This window comes from Temnothorax americanus, unplaced genomic scaffold (genome assembly GCF_048541705.1).
Source record: "Temnothorax americanus isolate GAGA-0224 unplaced genomic scaffold, ASM4854170v1 Scaffold21, whole genome shotgun sequence".
Lineage (NCBI taxonomy): Eukaryota > Metazoa > Arthropoda > Insecta > Hymenoptera > Formicidae > Temnothorax > Temnothorax americanus.
This window is the reverse complement of record NW_027509349.1, coordinates 1,246,999-1,270,438: the sequence shown is the minus strand read 5'-3', so window position 1 is coordinate 1,270,438 and position 23,440 is coordinate 1,246,999. Positions and strand designations below refer to the sequence as shown.

Sequence of the window (23,440 nt, the reverse complement as noted above, 5' to 3'; positions counted from 1 at the left end):
CACTTATTCTTATACTTTTTGTATAAAAAACCACTCTCTCTCTCTCTCTCTCTCTTTTTCTTGACAAAATACAAGATTCTATCCTTAGAATCATAAAGTGATTCGTCACATGGCGAAGTAGAAAATCTTGTTATCTGAAATGCGGAAACATACCCACGCAGTTTCAACGAGATCCGTAATTTCGTGCACACTTGACGTTCGATCTTCATAAACATGTCATTTGGATTGGAAGCGCACGAGGGTGTCGCTTTAGGTCTTCCTCGCACGGAATATAATCAAATTTCGCGGTCGCCCGTATGAAGGGGATCTCAATTGCTTCAACGGCAGCTGAGAGCAAATTCGCGTAGCTTTACTTCCTAAAAGCAAACTCGTATATTCGATGCGTATCGGCGAAACTTTTTAGTTTTAGGAATTTAATCGAACAATATTTTCGCACGACGCCAAAATGGATGGTCATATTGCTATATAAGGGATTTTTTTCGTAAACTTGATTGTCGATGTGACTTCGAGTAAATCTTGATTAACTTGATTAACTTGTTAATATAGATAAACTTGTTAATTATACAGATCGAACTATTAATCTTTTGCCATTTACGGATTAAAGACAGCGAATTACACAGATCGAAATTTTGCCATAAGCACGTTCACCGGTTGAATTAATTACCAATTAAGTTTACCAATTAACTCGCGCTGCTTATTACACAGAAATTGCGACCAAATAATGTCCAAAACAACTCTATATGCAATATTCTCTGTTTACCTCTCTCCACCGTTTGCGCTATTTGTGAACGATTTTAGATTTTGCTCGGACGCTATAGGTATGAACTTTACACTTTACGTGTATATTATGTCTGTAATCGACAAAAAGGTGCGTCTCGCCTTCGACGGCGCCTTCCATCATCTAGATTCTTTAAGGGATCCCGTTGAGAATAAATCTGTCGACCACCCTTGCACGTGTGCTCTATAATGTCCGCGTTAAATCGCTTCCTGTGTAGAGATATTTATGGCTTCCGTTTTACGACACCGCGGTTACTTTCGTTCAATTCGACCTACGGAATTCTTCTCCGCCGCGCAGGAGAATGCTCTTTCTCTCTCTTCTCTCAGATCGAACCTCGTGACTTCATCCTGATTGTGATAACGAAGACAACGAGGATAAAGGATAACGAGTTGAGAGTACCGGGATTACGAGTGTACAGTTTCGGATTACCGGATTCGCGCCTGTTTCTGCAGATGTGTTACATAAATCCTCTAAATCTCATAATTCGCACGTCGTACACTCGCTTCATGTTGCGGGTAAGAAGCCACACACACAAAATGGTGTTATATACTATTTTCATAAAAGCTGAGTAAATATTTATTTAGAACAAAATGCAAGTAGAGCGGCAATTTAGAGTCAAATACTTTGCTTGTAATAGATATAAGAATAAAGCTAATAAAATTAAAGTACTAAATTAACAGTATATCAGAAATATCCGCTATCACGGACTGTTATCACGTAAATTTTCCGTTGCGAGATAACGCGCGTTAAAGAGGTCCATGATAAATATTTATAATTGCGTAATAGAAATTAAAAATATATTTATCAATTGTTTTATATACACGCGAAGCAATGAGCTCCCATTATCTCAGTTATTTTTACTTTTAATAACACGTTTACTATGTGTAACTTCTGTTATACAATTCAAGAATTAGATATCCATAAAATTCTATTTATAATTTTATGCGTTGCGAGATAAAAAGTGTGACGTGCGCAGCCAGACTCACAGCATTCAAAACCATCGCCGGAGGGTAGAGGCAAACGCGCGGGGCGCCAAGTCGGGCGCAGCGCTCGCGAAGGGTTGAGCAGCGATCAGGGCTCGCAACCCCGGCGCGCAGGCACGCGGGCCCAGCGTGGTCAGTGTTCCGATCGCTTTCTTTTTCGCACATATGCGGCGAGAACGATATCAGTACAATAACTAGCACGGACGAAAAGATGTACCGTTATTCACACCCCCTTCAAATTATTTAAAAATTTGCTAAAAATGCATAATGTAACATATATACATGTATGTGTGTACATGTTAATATATATTTGCATATAAATATACATATAAATATATACATAAGTACATAAATTACATATACTATATATATAATACAAGATATTTAAAACTTAATAATAAATTTAATAATATATTTGTATATATGTCAATTTTCAATTAAGCACAAAATATCATGGAGAATAAGAAAATAAAAGACAAATATTAAGCTCTATCTCTCCTCTTGAAACTTTTCTACGAGTTTTTTTATCGAGAAATTTAACCTTTTCATGAAATGCGAGAAAATCGTAAGTTCCAAACTTATAAATGGTGTGTGTAGTGTATACTAATATATATTAAATATAACATTTAAACCTTATCCTCATCTAACCATGCTAAACGAAAATCTCGATTTTTTCTTTTTCTAATAGCTCCTTTTTCCATTTTAATAATTTAATATATATACATATATATATATATATATATATATATATATATATATACGCGAATCTAATTTCTATTTATATAAATATAAATATATACCTAACCTGGCCAATTTCAACAACCACGGTTAGCTTGGTATTGGTCAACACTGCTAACTTTAACCGTCGGTTAAGCTAACCGTGGTTGTTGAAATTGGCCCTAAACCGGACTCCGGTGTCCGCCCTGCCCTTCAATGCGCCAACCGCTAATACATGCGCCCATAACATTTTACTGCTGCATATCATTTCGCCGCTTTCTTATCTGCTGTATCGAAGCGTATGCGCAAAAACGGGAGCCCCGATCGGAACAATCCGCCAGGCCGGAAGATCGGCACTGTCGTGCGAGCTTGCGAGCAAGAAACCATCCCCTGCCATCGTGGACGACCGGCTGCTGACGAGCGAGCACTACCTTGTAAGGCTACGTACAAGTAAGATCGTCGCAATATCGAGGCCTTCGAGACCACGAGGGGAAAATACCAGCATGCGCCAACCCCGCGAACCGAGTACTCGTCGCACGTGACCGACCGGCGAAATACGCGCGGATCCGCGGCCGAGGCATGTAACTTGATGCGGAAGTGGAATCTCCACTTCTCGGGACAGCGCGGCAGCGACGCGGAGGCATTTTTGTTACGCATCCAGGAGGCCCGGACAATTATTCATGTGGATGACGCCGATCTATTTCAATGTTTGCCGTTATTTTTATCGGGTACCGCGTTATATTGGGTCAGATTAGAAAGCCAAACTTGTAAAACGACCGTCCCGGAGAAAGAGAGAAAGGGCATAGGTGGTACTGGAACAGTGCATCAGAGCTAATTTGATTCGGTTTGTGTTAGCTTCAATGCTTTGATGAAGGCTACCAACAACTCCCCTAATCGCAGCGAGGTAGCTGCGTTTGTCGCGCAAAACTTTGCTATGCAGGACGAGTTGGATAATTCAACGTTGCCGGACTGGAAGGAAAATCCCGCCATCCTAAAATCCATTCAGGATCCTCAGTATCAAGAATGGGCGAAACGTTTGAACCGCATTTGGGAAACTTTGGCGAGGAAGATAAATAACGACTTGGTGGTCAATCCGCAGCGACACAGCTTAATTTACGTGAATAATACTTTCATCATTCCCGGTGGACGATTTAAAGGTGATTGTTTGTATACGCGCGAAAATGTGTGTTTCTTTAAAAGTCAATATGGCATCTGAATGTTTCATCCATAAGATGTTTCAGTCAGTTCAAGTGAAATGAATATTTAGCCCCAATTCGGATTTGCATATCCTTAAATTCTTACTGCTGCCGCATAAAAAGGATTTCACGCAATAGGTCTTAAAAGCTTGGCTTTACTCTTTTACATTCTCGAGTTAGCTTCTTCTTTGACTTGCATACATAAAAATGTTGTACCTCGTAAAGCTTTAAGAAAAATTGCGCCCGCAGAAACTTCTGTATTCCTGATGGCGGGAATGTTGACATTTTTCTGACACATTGTGCTCACCTATTTTTATGTGTTTGCGTTGTTAGCGCGGGGAGTAAGAACTCGTTTACGTACTTTTATATGTGTTTACGCCGCTAAGAATCAAAAAGCGATAATAATTTTTATGATATTTACATTTGTTGTACGCGAATTCTATAGACTTCTCCATTGCGTGGGAAAACTTTTCGGATCCTTGAAGAATCATTGCGAGGAAAGCGCTCGTCCGCTTTTGCGACCCATCCATTTCTGAGGGACATTGTAATTTTAAATTAAGACAAGAATTTATTTCCTCCTCGCAATTGCTTGTGTGATCTCCAAACTTTGTTTTTCCGTCGCATATTATGCGTGTCGCTTCTGGATAATACGCAATAAGCTAAAAGCAAAATTCAATGTGTCGCGCGGGAGGAAACGGAGAAAGAGTTCGCGAAATAAAAGGATCAAATTTTGCCGCAGAGTTTTATTATTGGGACAGCTACTGGGTAATCGAGGGACTCTTGTTATGCGAGATGCCCGTCACCGTTAAAGGGATGATCGAGAACTTCCTCTCTATGGTGGACAGATTCGGCTTCGTACCGAATGGCGGTAGAGTTTATTACTTATCGCGAAGCCAACCGCCCTTGTTAATACCGATGGTACGTATCCCCCGAACAACGTCCCCGTTTCTGCTTTTGTCTCGAAACGTTCGAGTCGGTCTTCTGTATCTCGTATATAGAAATCCCTGCCAATAGCCAATATCTCTCCCGAACGATCTCTTTATCTCCGAATTATTTCTTGAGGAACTCCGAAGTCCGTTTGCCATTAACGACGCAAATGTCTTTCAGGTCGCCAAGTATTACGAGTACACGAACGATAGGAAATTTTTGAAAAATAACATAGCGCTCCTCGACAAGGAATTTGAATATTGGCAAAACGAGAAGACGATGGATGTAACGAAGAAGGGTAGGACGTACAAGATGGCGCGTTACGTGGTAAACAGCAACGGACCTCGACCGGAAAGTTACAAGTAAGTTAATTCTCTTTCGGTAGAAGATACCGTCAAGAAGCTTTTCCAAGTGAACGATACAACCGTCGAAACGTTTCGGAAAACGAAAATTTTGAACAATATAGAACTGTTAACTAGTTGAAATTCTTTCGTATAATTGCAAAATATGTCTGAAGCAAAATGTTCAAATTTGAAGTTATACACAGGAAAAGAGAATATTTTTTATTTTAAATATCTTTCAAAGGGAAATCTGGAAATCAGATTATATTGCGTTAAACAAAGAAAATTTTCCTGAATAAAATTTTATATAGTTGAATAAAAAAAAAGTATATAGAGATAAAAAGTTAAAATTCTTAGATTGTTGCGTATATACGTAAGTTTTGATTTGACATTTCTTTTTTTTCTAAAAAATCGTTTTGAAAATATTTATAGTGCCTAATTTCTTAACCAGCGTGTTATTGGCAGTTACATCATTAAATTTCCTTATTCAAAACTTAATGAATCAAGTTGCTACTTTTATTTTATATATCTAAAAAAGAAAATATATCATTTCCCTATTTGAAACTTTAAATCTTGTTTTCTCCGAATTCATAATAATGGAGACGCACGACATTCTTTACCTCTAAGGTACAGATATACATTGACATGATACATGTAAGATAAAAATTGCAATTCAGTTATTTATATATCCGGGAGGAATTGGCGTGATCTTTATCGGGGAAATTCAAGATAAAAAGAAACAATTGTTTCTCTTTGACATTTAATGGATCACGTTCTCCGCCGGCCGCGTCTCTTAGCTCTTAATCGAAAGGCGAAACGTAACGACTCTGGTCGTCGGTCCATCGTGTTTTCTCGCTCCGTTTCGACACTTGTATCGATCACCCGGGAGTAAAAAGGTCTTCCATCATCGTGTTAATTATAAAGGACCAAGCAGGTAAGAACGAAACGTGTGCGTGTTCTCACAGGGAGGATTATCAGCTGGCGCAGCAAGTGCCGGAGCAGGCGCGAGGGCCGATTTACAACGACTTGAAAGCCGCGGCGGAGAGCGGCTGGGACTTCTCCTACAGATGGTGCATACGGACTGACAAGGCCGCCAATCTCAGTCTCGTCAACGTCTCCACGAGCGACGTCATACCCGTCGAATTGAATGCGATATTACAGCGGAACGCCAGGATACTCGCCTACTTTCACGGTGTCCTGGGTAACCTGAGGGTAAAAGCCTCTCGCTAAACCGCCCTTCCGCTCCGATCGCTTCTCAAACATGGAATAATGCGGCAATAAATACAGCATTATTCGCTCCCCAAACATATTCCCGAATAATGCTGCATTTATTACCGCAATGTCGTTAAAGAGGGATACGGTAATATTGCTTCACAAATTGCGACAATAATATTCCCAATCCTTACTTATTACACAGCTGATACAAGTGAGCCTCGGTAATGCGAGAAGTGGTCAAAGTATCGATTGATCGCACAGATGTTAACTTTGAATGATTATCTGGAACCCGAAAAAGAAATTGCTTGGACTCGGTCAGATAAATGGCATATAACACCGTTTACCATTTTGCCTCCGTTCGCTTGTTATTGATTGCGTAACGCCACGGTGTCCACATACATTGTTGCTACTTCTCCCTCCTCTCTCGTTCCAGAAAGTCTGGTATTACACCAAAATTGCCTCGAACTATCAAGCTGCCATCGACAATGTGCTGTGGAACGAGGATAAGGGAACCTGGCTAGATTACGACACGAGAAATAAGCGGTCCATGAATTCGTTCTACCCTACGAATCTGGCGCCTCTGTACACAATGAGCTACGATCGGAATAAGAGGGTTAAATATGCGATGCAATCCATTCGTTATCTCAAAAGAAACAAGATCGATTCGTACGTTGGTGAGTCGAACGATTGTATTTGTACCGATTGATGAAATGTTGCTCTTTTTACCACACAAAGCCTAAAGAGAATAACAAACTCTTTCACACAACGCGCTATAACTATGTCAATTGAATTTTTTAATACGTGCAGTCTATTTGCAACAGTATATGTTTTGAGCTGAGAGTTCGAAACGCCTCACTTTCACAAAATATTTTTCCTCTCCGCATATACAAGCCGTTCGCTATTTTATTATCGTTTGAAATCCGGCCGATAGATGCAAAACTTTCTCATCGAGAAAATCCTAAAAATTTCGCCTCGTTATTCGTTCCATTACCTTTAAGCGCTTTTTCGCGTTCAAAGCAAATAAAAATAGGATAAATAAAAATGTACCAAAAGTAATAAAAATAAATGAAGATAACTCAAAGATGAAAGAATGTTCGACGGCTCGATCGACACACGCTCCCTGCTGGATGGAGTTTACGAGTTAATCCTAACTTTCGCTTACATTCTTTCACGGATATATGCCTCCGCCCGAACGTTTGTCTTCCATTTTTCTTTTTTCAAAAGTTGCTAAAGTTGTTCGCGAATTTCTCTATCTATCCCAGATTATTTCCCGATTATTTCCTAGATCGAGCAAACAATGACTCTGCCAGTTATCCGCTTTTATTAGAAAATCCGAGGGGGCGGCTATATACGTAACCATCACGATGAGCGTCAAACCGCCATATTGTATTCCGCGTATAATATACGGAATGCGGTCAAGAGAATCTTAACAATGTTATAGCAATTCGTATAGGAAATCGGGGTTGCGCATAAATTCAACCCACACAACACGTTTGTACTATCAAAAATCATAATTAAACCGAACTATTTAGCAGCGAATTAGCATTTAATACGCGAGAGTTGCAATTCGATTGTGATTCGGTGAACGGCAATATAATGGTTATTTCTGCGCTTAATATAAGACACGCAAAGCGACAAACTATACTGAATTAGTTGCAGGCCATTGTTGTAATTAATATACTGTTATATTGTTTTTAATATATAATAATTAGCTTCAATTGAGAGCTGGATTAAATTAGTACTTTGTGTAATGTACTTTCTGTCAACTGCTAGCAGAGAATTTAGCGACCACATTGTGTGCTTTATTCTTTATATCGTTATACTTTCTGAACATGAAGTCAAGAGTGACGAATGCGAATCTAAACAGCATCATTATTTACGAGTAATCTTCTTTACGCAAACATCTTGAGTGTTTAAGACAAGCTGGATCGAGTGAAAAGCGTCATAATTCGCAATAACGGCATATAACGGAGGTGCCGCGGTGGGAAGGCGAACGAGATTTCCGGATGCCAGGCGGGACTGAGAAATTTTATAATTTATCAATGGTCGGATCGTTCGCATCGCGCGCGATCCGCAAACGGGAAAATTGGACGGTCGCGTAGAAAATATCTCTCAATCGGATTGCGGCTGCTATCAACAGTGACTCGCGGAAAATCCGAAGCGAAATGAATTTCGCCGTGCGTATACATATAAGTGCCGCGGCATTACTCTCTTTTTCTCTCTGCGTAAGCACCTTACTGCTCGCCGATGTTGACTTTGAAAATATCGCGAATTATTTTAGCGATGATATTTGACCCCAAGAAGACACACCCCCGATTGCGTTACCGACCCTTAAACTTCACACCGGAAAGTTCGGGGATCGGTTTTTAGAACACTGGTTCTGAGCCAATAGAATTGTTTTCTCGCAAAATAATGGGAGAGCTGTTCTCTAGAAGAGAGTATGAGTTAAAAATTTCGCAACAAAGTAATAAAAGAGAAATTTAATTTTTGTCACGTCTAATATAGACAACGGAAAGAATTAATTATATATTTTACGAAGTATCGATTAGCCGCGAATAATTGAGATTGAGAAAAAATGTCGATGAGATGTTCGATGAAATTTTTATTAGGACTGGAATCGAAAGGACCCGCCAAAAGATTGCGGATGAAAGAAGTTCCGGTAAATTGGAACACTGAGTGAACCACAGTGTTCCAATTCGTCGCGATCGTGATTTGTTAGGGAATATTTGAATTTCAGATTACATTCGGGGTAACTTTTCCTTATTTCATTATTAATGCAGTTAAGTTAAATTCCCCTCCTCTCCTCTCTCTTTTTTTCTCTAGCTCTGCGACTCACTTTGATTGAATAAAATTACGTAATTGCTTACATAATAGACGTAGCGCCAAGGATGTGCATGATATTATGATATATCGCGAAATGTTAATAACTTAAGAAAGTCATTCAAATATCTCTGAGCATATCATATTATTGACTGCAATCGGATTTCTTATGTAAAAATTCCAAATTACCAATATTTTTTTGCCAGCCAGAATTTGTCAGAAAATTGTCAGAAATCTCGACTAAAAGAAAAAAACATTTGAATAAAGAGCAACTAAATCGGAAATTGAACACAATCGGTGTCACCGGGTGCGAAAGGGTTAAGACGCACTTTCTCACGCCGCGCGTGACCTCGCTTATCGATTCCGATCTCCCGGGCGCGATTGTATCCCGAATCAGGGCGCAACAGCCAGCTGCATTAGAAACGCTACAGACGTAAGAAAACGATACGCTTGTCTCGTCGCAGGTGGCACGCCAGCTTCCGTGAACTATACCGGCGAACAATGGGACTTCCCGAACGCCTGGCCGCCGTTGCAGTCTTTCCTGATTCTGGGTCTCTATCAAACCGGAGTGAAAGAAGCGGTCGACTTGGCCGAGACACTGGCCGACAGGTGGCTTAGATCGAACTACCTCGGTTACGACGAGTACGGCAAGATGTTCGAGAAGGTAAGCTCGATCGTTTTTTTCTCTTAAGACCGACTCTAATATTCGCTCTACGAAACGTTTCTCCGTTCACCGTCGGAGCTGAAAGATTAAGGGAGGACATTTCTTGCCGACAAGTCGCGACTGATGTCCTACACGAACTACATGCGTCAGAACTATTGAATCTTCCGGCGGAACGGCGCGGTGGCGGATTCTATCGACATAGTTCGCCGATCAAAAAGAAGTGTCTTTCACGACAATGAAGTGTACAAATGGATGTCTGCAAAAAGGAAGCTCTTTTATGAAAAAAGAGCTGTCATAAAGATATATAAATACATAAACATAACTGTTTGTATTTATATATGTTTTTGTGGCTTTCATAATATTTCTTATATTTTAATATTTGTCATCTATTGTAATCACAATATTTTTTTTACGTTTTAATTGATTTAATAATGTTTAAGAGTAATTTCACATTCCCACCTCTCTCGTAATATAAAATCCCTTTATTTTATTTCTTTGTTTTATTTCGTGCTAATATATTTTTATCGAATATTGGCAATCAAATATTGATACATATACATGTTTGTGGCTAATATAATGTTAAAAATGTCGGCGCAGGTAATGTTTAACACTTAGTATTTTAATTAACTGAACATTATGTTTCAACATTAATTTCACATCTCTCTCTCCGTAATATAAAATTTCTCTCTTTTATTTACGCGAAATTTATTTCGTGCTAAACGTTTCTTATCTGTATATATATATTAGCGTCCAAATATATACCGATACATTTGTGGCTAATATATCGATGCTAAAAAATAGCGGTGCACACAGGTAACTTAATGCGGATAGTGACACAGAGCGCTATTTAATACTCCGCTACAGTAAACACTTTTGTCCCGGCGGCGCTGTCCGCATCTTCTCGTGTATCTTTTTGATACGGAAACTTGACATGGGGTATGTATTTCGAAGAAGAGTTTCGAATTTCGATATGGACCCGAGAGACGGTCGCTCGGCTCGGACGCGTCTAACGTGCGCGAGAGTGACCTCGCTCATTTCCTTTGTCGCCCTGACGTATCTCGACTGCCTTATACCCGGAACAACGGAACGGGAAGCGAGAGAGGGATGAAAAGCCACGGGAAAATATCGTTCAATGTATATGGCGTGCGTGTATGCGCGCGTGCATGTGGCTCATTCTAATCCGTCTTATTTTGTGTTTCGCCATTCTTCGCTTACGGTTGAGGAAAATACAAAACGGTTGCGTGCGCGGGAACGGGTACGATTAGGACAGATTAGAAGCACGGTATTGTATATACACCCGGTTTCGGTCGGGGGGAAAAAAGAAGAAAAGAAAAACACTTTGTCGACGGTGCGCTCATATGCATATTGAGAAGAGGGAGTGCCCGTAACAGTCGGCATTTTGCGATAAAAAGAGAAAGATCTTGTTTTTAAATTACGCTCGTCGACGTCTCTGTCCACGACATCTCTTTATTTTTTATATTGAAGTCTTTTCATCATTAAATTTACCTAATTGCGAAGATTATTTTAAACTATTGATGACCCATTATATCGCGAGCAATTATTTATTGCAATTTTTTTTACGCTGAAACATTCAATAGTTAAATAGCTCGCCGAAAATTGTGTTTGTTTATAAATCTTTAATCTTTACTTTTTACTGTGTACGTGGATATTTATCGTACTCTTTTAATTACTGAATATACCTAATCGCAAATCGATATTAAACTACTGATTCTCAACATTAAATCACGAACGATAATAACAATTATTTCAACTTATCACGTTGAAACATTCATAATTAAGTAGTTCGCCGCAAATTGTGTTTGACAATTTCCCTTTTACAAATTGTACTTATTATCATTATTATATACGTGGATATTTACTTTTTAACGTACTCTTTTAATTATTGAATGTACCTAATCGCAAATCGATATTAAACTACTGATTCTCGACATTAAATCACAAACGATTATATAACATTTATTTCAACTTATCACGTTGAAACATTCGTAATTAAGTAGTTTGCCGCAAATTGTGTTTGGCAATTACCCTTTTACAAATTATATTTATGCTCATATATACGAAGATATTTTACTTTTTATTGTATAGGTACTCTTTTAATTATTGAATTCACCTAATTACAAAGCCGTATTACTAGCCGTATTAATCTCTTAAAACCCGGCATTACATCGCAAACAATTATGATTATGTTTGTCACAATTTTTCACGCTAAAACATTCAATAGTTAAACAATTCAATAAAAATCACTATATACAACGTTTATGATATTACAACGCTCAAAAATGTAAATTCACTGTACAAGTATTTTTTTTTTTCAGGAAAATTTAATAACGCTATTCAAATAAAAAAGAATCCAAGCTTGTAAAATAAATGTTTCCTAACGTGAGAAAATTGCTTCATTTCTTCCGGCATTTCTCGCCAATATTAATGAACTGACTTTTCCTCGTGTTCGTATATCATGATTTAAGAGACGAGACGACTAATACTTATGGCGTAGCCGTATATTGATAATCGCGGCTGTTCAATAAAACTATTCTAATGGCGTAATTTAAGTCACAATAATTATGGGCGTCACGAGAGAATGGCGGGTGAAATTTACACTCCGGTACTCTGTACAAATCATGTCGTGTCGATACCGGGTATATCAGTAACGAGCTCTCCTCTCTCTCCCAGGAAATATCCGGTTCATTTTGCTGAACAAACATATACTCAATCGATTCAATCAAGGTTTCTTGCGCCTGTCGCGTACTGGAGGATGAAAAGGAGCCCTCGAGGTATCCGAGCGAGAGAGAATTTTACGCGCGTCGACATGAGAGAATTGAAATTATATTTTCCATTTGCAGAAACAGTTTGTCATCCGCGGCTCGATCTTTATAATTAACTTTTTGAGAAAGCGCGACTAATTAGTTCGCTACTAATTGAGCGACATATCGTATTATTACGTAAGGAGTGTATGACAATAGGTATAACTATTTTTGCATAACAATTGTATTAATTGAACCTGCAAAGTGTGTAAACAGGCTCGCATGCTGTTCGCATTAGAATTAGTAGAACTGCTTTCAGTTGATGAAACTAATAACTGTGATATCTAATGAGACACGTAGAGTCTATTATCGCATTTTTATGGCGTATTTAGTAATGAGAAAGAGCTAAAAAGCCCGTAAATATGTAAGCTTCTGATTTATATAAATATTTATAGATTTACACTTATCGTTGCGTGCTTCAATTTTTGATGTTTAGTTTTTAGATTCGCCGTAGTTTGGGCATTATGTCTGACTAATTAATATTTGTGAGCTGTTTCTATACGCTTGAAAAGGACCGAAATCTGCAGTCGAAACGTAGCGTTGTAATCAATAATAAAATTTGGTCGGTTGGGTCGAGCATAATACCTTTGCTAATTGTTAATTATTCACTGGCGAATCAAGTTCTTATTGTTTTCGTTTTTAAAATGTAATTTTTTACGATATTAATTTTATAATGTCGCTTCCACATCAGCAGCAATTTCCCCCAACATTCTTACATATTTAATTTCATTTAAATAACCTCGTATAAAATATATAACTTTTCTCTGATATTAATTATTAATTTTATAATATTGCTTCTCCGAAGTGAGTAGCGATCCGTATGTAGAAGCTGTTTCCCGGCATTGTAAGGCGCGCGATAAGAACGGTAACAATTTAAATGTCGCATTGTCTCGGACAAAGAGAAGAGTACGCCGTACACCGAGTATCCTTTTATTGTCTCGTTCGGCGTCCCGCACCCAGTCATACGAGAGAGAACCGGGGAAATAACGAAGAGCATTCTACTCTCTGCCCATTCGATTTATATCGCATCGCTTTCATATCGGAAATTGTTATAACAACGTCAACCGCGCGAGGTGATTCGGCGCAGTGATTTATCACACGCGATATATATGACGACTGATGAAAATAAATATATTAAATATAAATATATTGTATTGTATAAATTGTAATTAAAATGCCCCGTTAGAATTCCAAATCTCTCGCAGCTATCATCGTGTAGAAAATCTTTCGAGACAAAATTGACAAAGTTATATGTTTGATAAATCGCATCTCGTTATCCGCGCTATTTCATTAACGGAAAAATTCAACAAACTTCTAATCCTAATTTAGTCTTATAAACTTGCTTATTAATTATATTCTGTTGTCTTGCCCTTTCTATGCAGAAGTGAAAAATTCTCTCAAAAGGAGAATGTGTTGGGCAGCATAAAATGATCTATATATGGAGGATTACGCGTTTTGCGTTTTCGATATTAAATTCTGACGGGTTAGAGAGACAAAGGCCCGTGGACTCGCGGGAGAATATTATATTTGACACGGTCGCCGACGGAAAGGAAATGACGCTTTTACGCCGAGCTCACGACGATGAGCCCTTCGTATATAGCGCGATCGCTCAGACGAGCGAAGCGTCGTTTAACTAACTGACGAGAAAGTTCATCCAAGTTCTCTCGCGATCGGGAGAAATTAGATTTCCCCGGGATAGGTATTCCACCGGCGGGGAATTAACTCGCCGCCGCACGGCGCGGCGCGGTGACGCGGCGGAAACCGCGAAGGAGGCGACAATCCGGAGTGCGTCTTGATTACTTTCGCGACGCGCCGACGATTTGGTTTGCGAACCGGGTTAACGCCCGATTACACGGAATAATTAATCTCTTACTTTCTAGTACAACGCGATACATCCCGGCGAGAGCGGCGGCGGCGGCGAGTACAACGTGCAGGAAGGCTTCGGTTGGACGAACGGCATCGTCTTCGAGTTCCTCCGTCTTTTCCCGGGAGCGAAGTACGCGGATGACCCCTCATTCGACGGCGGCAACGGCATTGACAGATAATACACGTGGACGGATCAGTAGCTAATTGACTCCGTAGGAGTGAGCTATAGTTAAGTATCTTTCCAGAAAAAAAAAGAGTAAATCGAGATAAAACGGATTGAGAGAAATTGACGCGGAATCCGCGTCCAGTTTTTTCTAAATTGGATTCTTAACTTTTAAAATTAGAGATCGATCGGAACACGTTTTCTTCGTATCGCCAAAACAGTCTGCTTCACAGAATTTTTGTATCTCCTGCAATCCTCTGTCTTTTTCACGGTACAGTATTTGATTTTTTATTTTGCAAACACTTAACAAAAATTTGTATATTTCTTTAAACAGTATAGGACAATTTATTTGAGCTACTTTTGTATTAAAATTCCATGTTTACGGCAAACATGATTGTCGCTAAAGTAAAAATTACTAAAGACCACTAAAAAGTTATCTAAATACATTGAGAACCTAGCGGGATTTAGGTATTAAATATTTATTAGACATTTTTTTTTTTAATGACGAGCGTGTAGACAACGCGCGGAGAACTTGTAACGAGTCTAGTCTACAAAAGAGGAAAAACCAGGGCAGCGCAAAGATATACCCGTCGTACTCTCATTGCGGGGAGTACTCTCGTACTCTAAATTACAGTAAGTTTCCATGAGTCCACAAAGGACACACTCAGGTCGGCGCAAAAGGGTTGCAACTAACAAGGACGCGCGTTTCATCTCCTTTTTTGTTCCTTCAATTTTTCTGCGCGAAAATGTTAAATCTCATTAAACATCTACGTACCGAGCATATATATAATTACTTGTATCGCGTGAATTAACGCGAGTTGAGGGCTGGATTTCCGTCCTCGTATCGCGCGTACCGTCTCGCCGACCGTCACCTTTCGCCTCGTTTGTCGCACGCGCGACCCGCGATCGAAAATCTCTATTTTTTTCCGAAAGCAGCTGAAATACGTTACGGAGATCAATGGGCCGGACATTGAATCGTTTAGAACTGTAAAATGTTACTGCTCTTTCGCAGCGTGTCACTTTTTCGTTGTCGCACGTCGTTATATGCACGAGTGTTGTTGGTGTTGCTAGAGCACGTTTTTTTCTAGGTCAAGTTACACCACTTCGCTAATTCCGTTTGACGGTAAAACAAATAACTTGTTAGTCGCACTTTATCGCACATTGATGTAACAAATTGTTGAATAAACACGAATAATAATGCTTTTAAACCCTGCGTCGATTTTGCTGTGCGGATATATGTTTATACCCTCTCCTTAGTCCACATGTCATCTTAGTACTGTCATTGTAGTTAACCAATTTGTACGAGAATCGAATATACAGTGAACGAATAAGAAAAATCGAATAAGTAAACAGATGGAGTGTTTACTAAAATTATAGGGTAAGCCTTCTAATAAGAACAGTATAAGTAAGCAAGGATAAACAAGAATAAATTGGTAAATCTCCCCTCCGTTCATATTTCCTCCCTCGTCGTCAAATCGTGGAGAGAGAATTCCTGCATGCGCGAGACGAGCACGAGTCAGGCGCTCCGGTACTCCACGTATTAGCATAATTTAATCGTCGCCCGGAAACCGATCTTGTTCCCGGTTCACGTGAGAAAACAACAATAATGGAGTAGCGCGGCGTCCTTTCATTGCCGTGCGCTCGACGTCGCTCGCGCTTATTTCGCGACTTGTATAGTTTACGACGGCTTGTATAGTTTACGACGGCTCGTATAGTTTGCAGTTGTATCTAGCTACCTTTAGCCCGCGCCGCTCGTAAAACGCCGGACGACGTCATCCTCGGGCACTCACCGGCTTGCGCGGATATGGTACAATCGTATACGTGTATAGTGCCGCGCGCGCGCGGATACGTTTAGATTAAAAGTGGCCCACCTCGACCCTCGATTTTACGTCGCGCGCGTTATATTGAATCATTAATAAAATTGCGTTATCGTCTCGGCGCGGGGCGCGGGCGCGCGGTGAGTCGAGAAACCCATCAGAGATTACGTCACTCCGTGCGCTCTCTGGCTGACACTTTTTAATCTGGGAATTTATTATTAATGCACGTCGAAAATTGAAATGTTGCGGGAGAGATATAACCGTCCTCGTCGCAGCTTTATTATATACTTTCCGACGATGAATCTCCCGCCGGGGGACGACGTATATATTTTCAAAGAACATATATCTATATCATAGTCCGCAAATGTTAAGTGTATCCTTCGATGCATATTCCATTCGCAATATATGTTATCGTTTATGGCTGACATGAGTGGATGCAGTCACGTGTAATTTTTCTGGACTACGTCTTCGGTGACTGAAGCGTAAGCGCACCCCTCGCCGCGCCGCTCGATGAAAATCTCGAGCGCAATATTCCAGCGACGATATGCAAAACGGCTGCTTCGGTACAGCTGTAATCGCGCGGAAAATCGAAGGCTTGCAGCGGGCGGATGGCTTTTCCGGCACGGCCGCCGTCTCGCGCAAATGACATTTTTAATCCGCCGCCTTCGAAGGGGGTGGAGGGAAGGGTTTTCTGGACCGACTATCCGGTTCTTCGCTACACACTTATCGCAAACGCCCGCACGTCACCCTGGCTGAAGCATCCCTAGCTCGCGTCTCTCGCGGATTGTTATTAAAGCTACGGGGAAACTTAATAAGCCCGTCGCGAGGGATTTAGCTCGTTCGCTCATCCCTTTTTTTTTACACGGAATCCCCATTAACGTGAAAATACGCTTCTAATTTTCTTACTTCTACATTTCCCCGCCGTTGACATTGGCGAAAATGGAAAACGACGGCAGATAAGTCACACCTCGTTTATTCATCAAAATATTATTTATCAAAGCGGGGATTATATATTGTAGCTCTTTGATAAGATAATCCACCTCGGCGAGAGGTAATCCTCTTCAGGCTGTGAGAGAGAAAGGTTTACAGTAGAGCGTTATCATTTCTTCCATTTCTCGCCGTTGTCGTAACCCAGCTTGAACAAATCCTTCAAAACGACGTTGAACGTTACGGTAACAGCTCCCTCGACCCTCATACGTGTAACTGTAATATTGCGAAATAAATACGACTTGGAGGGTAAGGCATTAGCGGCAGCGAAGAAACTTCTCGCGCGTGAAAGCAGCGCTCCGAAAGTTAGTAAACTTCAAAAGTATTGTTATCATTAAGGCTGTTAACATCACGCAAACTTTCTCCAAGTGGAGAGGGAGATCCTTTTCCGCCGTATTCCGAAAAGTTTTCATCATATTTAATCGATCTTTACGCGTAATTCTCTTTTCTATTATTACCACGTTGCCCGCCAGCGTTGCCTACAATAGAATTTTCATTATTGTAAGCATATGATAATAAATAATATATTGTGTAATATAATTAAATAAGTTAGTTAATTATAAGCATTAGTTGATATCAATTAATTCTTGATTAAAGAAACTGAATAAATTGTTGAAACAACTAATGTTTAGTTGAACCAACTAAAATGTTTAGTTGAACGTATCGGACTAAAAATTTTTTGGGATTAACAATTTTTTTCTCAGTGTATAGCAGTCAACGCGTTAAAATTATGTCCCTTTCATAAAAATTATTTCTTTAAAAAACTACTTAATTTCATACGCAAATACGGCAACGTTGATTAATATTCCATTACAGTTCCAGCCTCCCGTATGTAATTATAATTTAACGCCAATAGCCCACTAACGAGAAATGTCTCTCGATGCATTTCCTTACGTTCTCTGCCGCCGCCGGATGCCAGTATGGTGGGATCAATTAATTCCGGTCTTCTTCCGGTTAACCACTCCACGAAGTTCTGCAGCATGGACGACGACGCCGGCACGTAGATCGACACCCTTTCGACATTTTTGAGATTTTGTGAGTATGAGACTAAAAGCTGAAAGCGGCACAATCAAAGGGTGGCGCGCCCCATTTCAAAGGGGATGGTAGATGCCAAGTGGCACACCGACGTAGATGCGGAATTACGATCGAGTATCTGTCCACGAGAGTCTTTGGGCGCCTTTGGACGCCTTTGGACGCGCAGGAGTAAGAAATAAAGATTTACCGTTTCCGCGTCGCACATATCATCCGACATTCCCGCGGATTTCGGTCCCTTTATTGAATACGTCGGAGCACGACTGTTGTAACGCCACATTTTTCCATTCGCGAAGTCGAGCATTATTTCATGTAATACTTTTGAAATCAGAAAATATCACAATTTTCATCTTTCCGGTGAAAAATTCAATTCAGAGTCAGAAATCTAGTGTTTCGTTTTTAAGTCATGAATCTAAGGCAAATCTATCATTTTCTTTACAAATACAATGAATCCTTCTCTCTTCTTCCCTTTCTTGTCTTCGTCTTTGTGTCTTTCCTGTTTTACATAATTTATTACGTTTGTATATTATATTGTCGCATCGTCGGACAAGTTTTTTTTTCCCGAGAAATTCTGAATGCACTTGCCAATGCACGCGACAATGCGTCTACACATGGGTCGAACAACATGGAATGAAAAATATTTTCCTCCAATGCGCGCTACGTGCTGTGCATGTAATGCATGGGGAATGTTTATCTCAATCATGACGAATGTAAGTTCGAAACTCGGGAAAATATTGTAAAATGTAACACAATCGAGAAAACATACCGTCCGAATTACGGTATTACGATATTTTTGAAGTACACGCATATATAGGAAAATATTTTTTTGTCATACAGCCCGGGGTTTTTTTTTTTCAAAAATATCACTTTTGATATTTTATAATGCCACTTGCAAATGCTTTAAATGTGAAAAAAAAGTGACGTTTCCGGGCCACCGAAAATTTGAAATTTATTTTCGCTCGCTGATCGATAGCCGGGGCTTGAAGGAATTTCACAAAAGGTCAACAACGAAAAATAGAGCTGTTCTATAAATCAATGAATAATGTAATACAACCGCGAACGCGACCTATCTCAACGGTGATTCGTCTCGGCCGCAAAACAAATGTCTTCGAGAAAAAGTTATGAATATAAAAGACTTTATATGATGTGCACCCATATTTTTAGTATCACATTTTCGGTTGTTATCCCGTCTGTTATTCTATGAATAACAAGTGAATAATTGGAACAGCATGTTCTCTTATTCAGTATGTTTTCTCTCATTTATCGCGCCGTTGGGCGAATAATACCTTTTCTCGTGGCGTCCAGCTGTCAGAGGCAAATGACACACTCCGTATCCTCTGATGACGTCATGGCCGAAAAAATCCAAACCGTATATGGACATGATAAGCTGCGGCCCTATACGACGAAAATTTACACTATTTGTAGATTAAATAAAGTACTTACGAAGCAAAAAACACCGCGAAAAATCTTTTTACGCTTTCGCACTTTTCGCACTTGTTTCATCGTTCCCTTTATGACGCACGACGCACGTTACAAAAATATTCTCTACGCGCAACTCACATCCGTGTGGATTTGTACTCTTGAACGTAATGTCCAAGGGAAAATTCCAAACTGCTAGATTTCTTGGATCGTTACTGCACTTGCACATCTGCGTCAATCCCTCCTCGATTCCCTGTGAAAGGACATTCAACTTTCAATTCAGAGTTTAACAAGCGGGATTTCAATTCATCATCTGCCTTCAAAACTGGAGTGTCATGGGGAAAGAGGCTTCTTATTCGCGTAACGGAATGAGCAGGGAAAGGATGTGGGATAACAGTGCAGAAAATTAATTAATTATAAAGCAGTTTAACTGTCAAACATTTTAATTTCTAATAAGATTACCGTGGCAAAGGAAATACGACGTAATATATTCTTTGATACTGTTACTTTCACAATAAGCGTTCCAAGGGAACTTCATTATATTACGTCATCAGAAACGAGGAAATTGAAACATTAGTCATTCAACGGAGAATGAGAATTCTTTGTTTGTTTATTAAAGCCAAACAAAAAATAGGAGGTCTTGATTTTTCGTACCTGTATTTTATTAATTGTTGTTATAAAATAAAAAGGGAAACTCGATAAAAGTATATTTAACGAAAATAACAAAAAATAATTATTTTCCTCTTTTTCAGAAAGATAACAATTAAATTACCAATATGTCAATATGTATTATATTTCAATGCTTTGACGTATTATTAGGACGTCAATCGTATTATTTAATCGCATTATTTAATCGTATTATTTAATCGTATTATTTATAATTAATTAAATTTCCCAAAGCTGCACGTTATGTAAAACAATTTGTCATTAATGAATCACACTAATGCATGTAATATGATTACATTGTAATTTTGGATAAAATTATACTCTGTGCATAATCTATTGGTCTTTTATTAATTACAATTAAACTCAGAAAAAAGTCATAAAATAATCAATTTATGCCCATCACTATAGCTAAAGCAGAAATAAAATGTATAAATAATAGAAAAATAATAAATTCGATTAAAATAAAATGAATTGAGGATTTTATCAATTCAAGAAATATAAACAATAAGTATGAGATTATACGACCGTGTATAAGATAAGGGAGAAAACGCCGTAATCGTTCAGAAATATATTTTATATTTTGAGCATGAAAAGATGAGATTGTATAAAGTTCTTTCTTTTTTTATCACGTAATCCAATATATGGGGCTGGAACGTGCTAGCGATACCTTTGTGGCAATTATGATGTAATTTCATTGTTTCTTTCGAGTTTCTTTTATTAGACCGAGGGCTTACCGCAACGACGCTCCACTCTGGCCCGAAATGAAAGCTATATTTGCAATAAACGTTATTGACATCGTAGAACTCTGCGTGCTCGATGGAGCCGGTAACGGAGAGGAAAAATTGTCCTTCCACTGACATACTATCGTCGAAAACATAAAATTAGCTTCGTTCCCTATTTCGAGCCTACGACCGACGATATACTCAAATAAATCGCGATTTGCGGAACAACTGAGACTTAACCCTCTGTTTATGGTCGAGCTGCAAGTTGTTACCATGGAAATGACGCATGTGTATTGTGGTAACACATCGTTGCGTGCGTTATGTTACGTGTCGCTACCATATTATAACATGTAGATTACTAGTATTCTCGAATTTCTTCGAGATAATTGTCTAATAAATAATGCCTTAATTATAATAGCAGTGCGGACGAAACCCATTAATTTCTTTACCATTTTTATAAGTAAAGGATAATTATTTATAATTTTACAAATTATCATACCATTGGTACATTTGACCACTGTACTCTATACTATATATACCTCATCTAAAATTTTAATCGTTCGGATTGTAATTTTGATCGTATTTCGAGTTTACACCAAAATTCTAAAATTTAATTTGATCACATTGATATAGTTGCTGAAGATGGTCCAAAACTATAGAACCGAAACGTGTTCAATACATTTCAAACAAAGAAGAACAATGTGCGCACTACTTACTGCGCTGACAACGAACTTCTTAATTAGCCCGCTACCAATTACCTGAGAATATTTATTGTCAGAGCTTTCAACTTCAAATTAAAAATTAGTCGTTTAGTTTATGTATACATAAAATTTTATAACATTTTTATATTCAAAAATACACATATTATAGCTTTTATAATTATAGTTAAAATAAATTGTATATTAAGGGGATCCTATAGTGGCAGTAGTTACCGACATTGTTTTATTTTAATATAAACTGCAGTATTTTTAAATTGTTATTGTCGTCAGATGACAGCTGTATGTGCCCAAATTAGTAAAATTTTTAATTTTTTTTCGTTCCCGATATGAAATCGTGTGTCGCGAACTAGATTTTTATGCGTACTTTAATTCTGTAAAAGAATTTTGCAATTCTGTAAAGCCAATTCAAAGATTTCTTAAAAGATTTGATGCAAATAAATTTTCATTTAATTTAATAAGATAGATGTGCTCCCATGGAACCAATAATTTCTTATGTTTGGAGCAATATCCGAAATAGCCAATCGTAAATTGTCTTTTTTTTTTTTAATTTACGATTTCCAATAACTTTTATGCGACCTACTGCGCATTATTGCCTTATATAGTATTATATCTTTAAATAATATTAGATCTTTTTTTTTATTGCGCTATTCGTGTTGCAATCTTAAAAATAAAAATAGCTTCTTAATTTTATTCCGAAATCGTCCGGCTTACTTCTGAAATTAGAACTTACTTCTCTATCTCGTCTTTCTCAATCATTAATTGGTATCCCAATTCCTATTCCTTTTTTTAGAAATTTTAAATTTGTCCTGCAAAATTAATTTCTTTATTCTTGATATTAGGACATATCAAATTATTTAGTTTATTTTAAGATTATTTATAGATTATTTTAAGAAAAAAACATTCTGCGTATTAAACGAAAATTCGTCTTATGTAAGTTCAGACTCAGTTCTCGTCAATAACTCACAGTGAACGAGAATCTTCGATCCGACGCATTGTAATACATATAATCTTACCTGAATAAAAAATCGTAAAAAAAATTGCATCCTATCTTTCTCAATACTTCAAAATATTACGTTACAACTCGCATAAAACAGTTAACACTTGTGCGAAACATTTTTTAAAGGATGTTTTCTCTTTTTCCTGTAAATTTCTTTAAATATTTGGAGAATATATTTGGAGTATTTATTCCAGATTAAAGCGATCATTTTTAGCTTAACCGATATTTTTAATAATAGTAATAATAATAATAATAATAACTTTAGTGCGTACATAATATAAGATTATCTTATATATAATATAAATAATTGTACAAAAGCTGAATGAAAGAAACGTACACGCAAAAGAAAAACACCGCACAGCTGCTTCAGTAATGTAGCTGATAAAAACAAGATGTTCAGAGCACAAGATGGATAAGTCGTAAAACAGAAACACAGTAAACAAGGTGGAACAAGAAAATAGACAGATCGCAGAACAGAACATGAATCAAGTAAAATATAAACAGAACCTAGATAAGAATACTGAATAAGTGTACTGCAATAACGGTTAAGTCTGTAAAAGAATGGCCGGTGCTTTATCAGAAAAACCGG

At 38.4% G+C, this 23,440-nt stretch overlaps 3 protein-coding genes across 4 annotated transcripts in view; 1 reads left to right on the top strand and 2 right to left on the bottom strand.

The window, feature by feature from the left end:
* LOC143897912 (trehalase) overlaps nt 1-15,700 on the top strand; it is a 24,712-nt gene extending 9,012 nt beyond the window's left edge. Inside the window, exons 3-9 of the mRNA XM_077406881.1 lie at nt 3,334-3,635; nt 4,414-4,592; nt 4,782-4,963; nt 5,908-6,154; nt 6,591-6,831; nt 9,442-9,641; nt 14,344-15,700. Of these exons, the coding sequence (XP_077263007.1) occupies nt 3,334-3,635; nt 4,414-4,592; nt 4,782-4,963; nt 5,908-6,154; nt 6,591-6,831; nt 9,442-9,641; nt 14,344-14,508 (1,516 nt within the window). The 3' untranslated portion in view covers nt 14,509-15,700. The remainder of the gene's footprint in view (nt 1-3,333; nt 3,636-4,413; nt 4,593-4,781; nt 4,964-5,907; nt 6,155-6,590; nt 6,832-9,441; nt 9,642-14,343) is intronic.
* Nucleotides 1-23,440, bottom strand: part of LOC143897825 (uncharacterized) — a 187,040-nt gene that overhangs the window by 107,666 nt on the left and 55,934 nt on the right. The gene's annotated exons all lie outside the window — the stretch shown is intronic.
* LOC143897914 (B9 domain-containing protein 1) lies at nt 15,530-23,440 on the bottom strand. 2 transcript variants are annotated; one of them, XM_077406883.1, is made up of 5 exons: nt 21,148-23,440; nt 19,889-20,000; nt 19,615-19,723; nt 18,191-18,309; nt 15,530-17,775 (listed from the first exon to the last, which is right to left on the bottom strand). In XM_077406883.1, the coding sequence occupies exons 1-5, from the start codon at nt 21,271-21,273 to the stop codon at nt 17,726-17,728; spliced, it is 516 nt and encodes a 171-aa protein (XP_077263009.1). In that variant the 5' UTR covers nt 21,274-23,440; the 3' UTR covers nt 15,530-17,725. The 2 variants fall into 2 exon arrangements, with proteins under 2 accessions (XP_077263009.1, XP_077263008.1); XM_077406882.1 differs by having other exon boundaries at nt 15,530-17,512.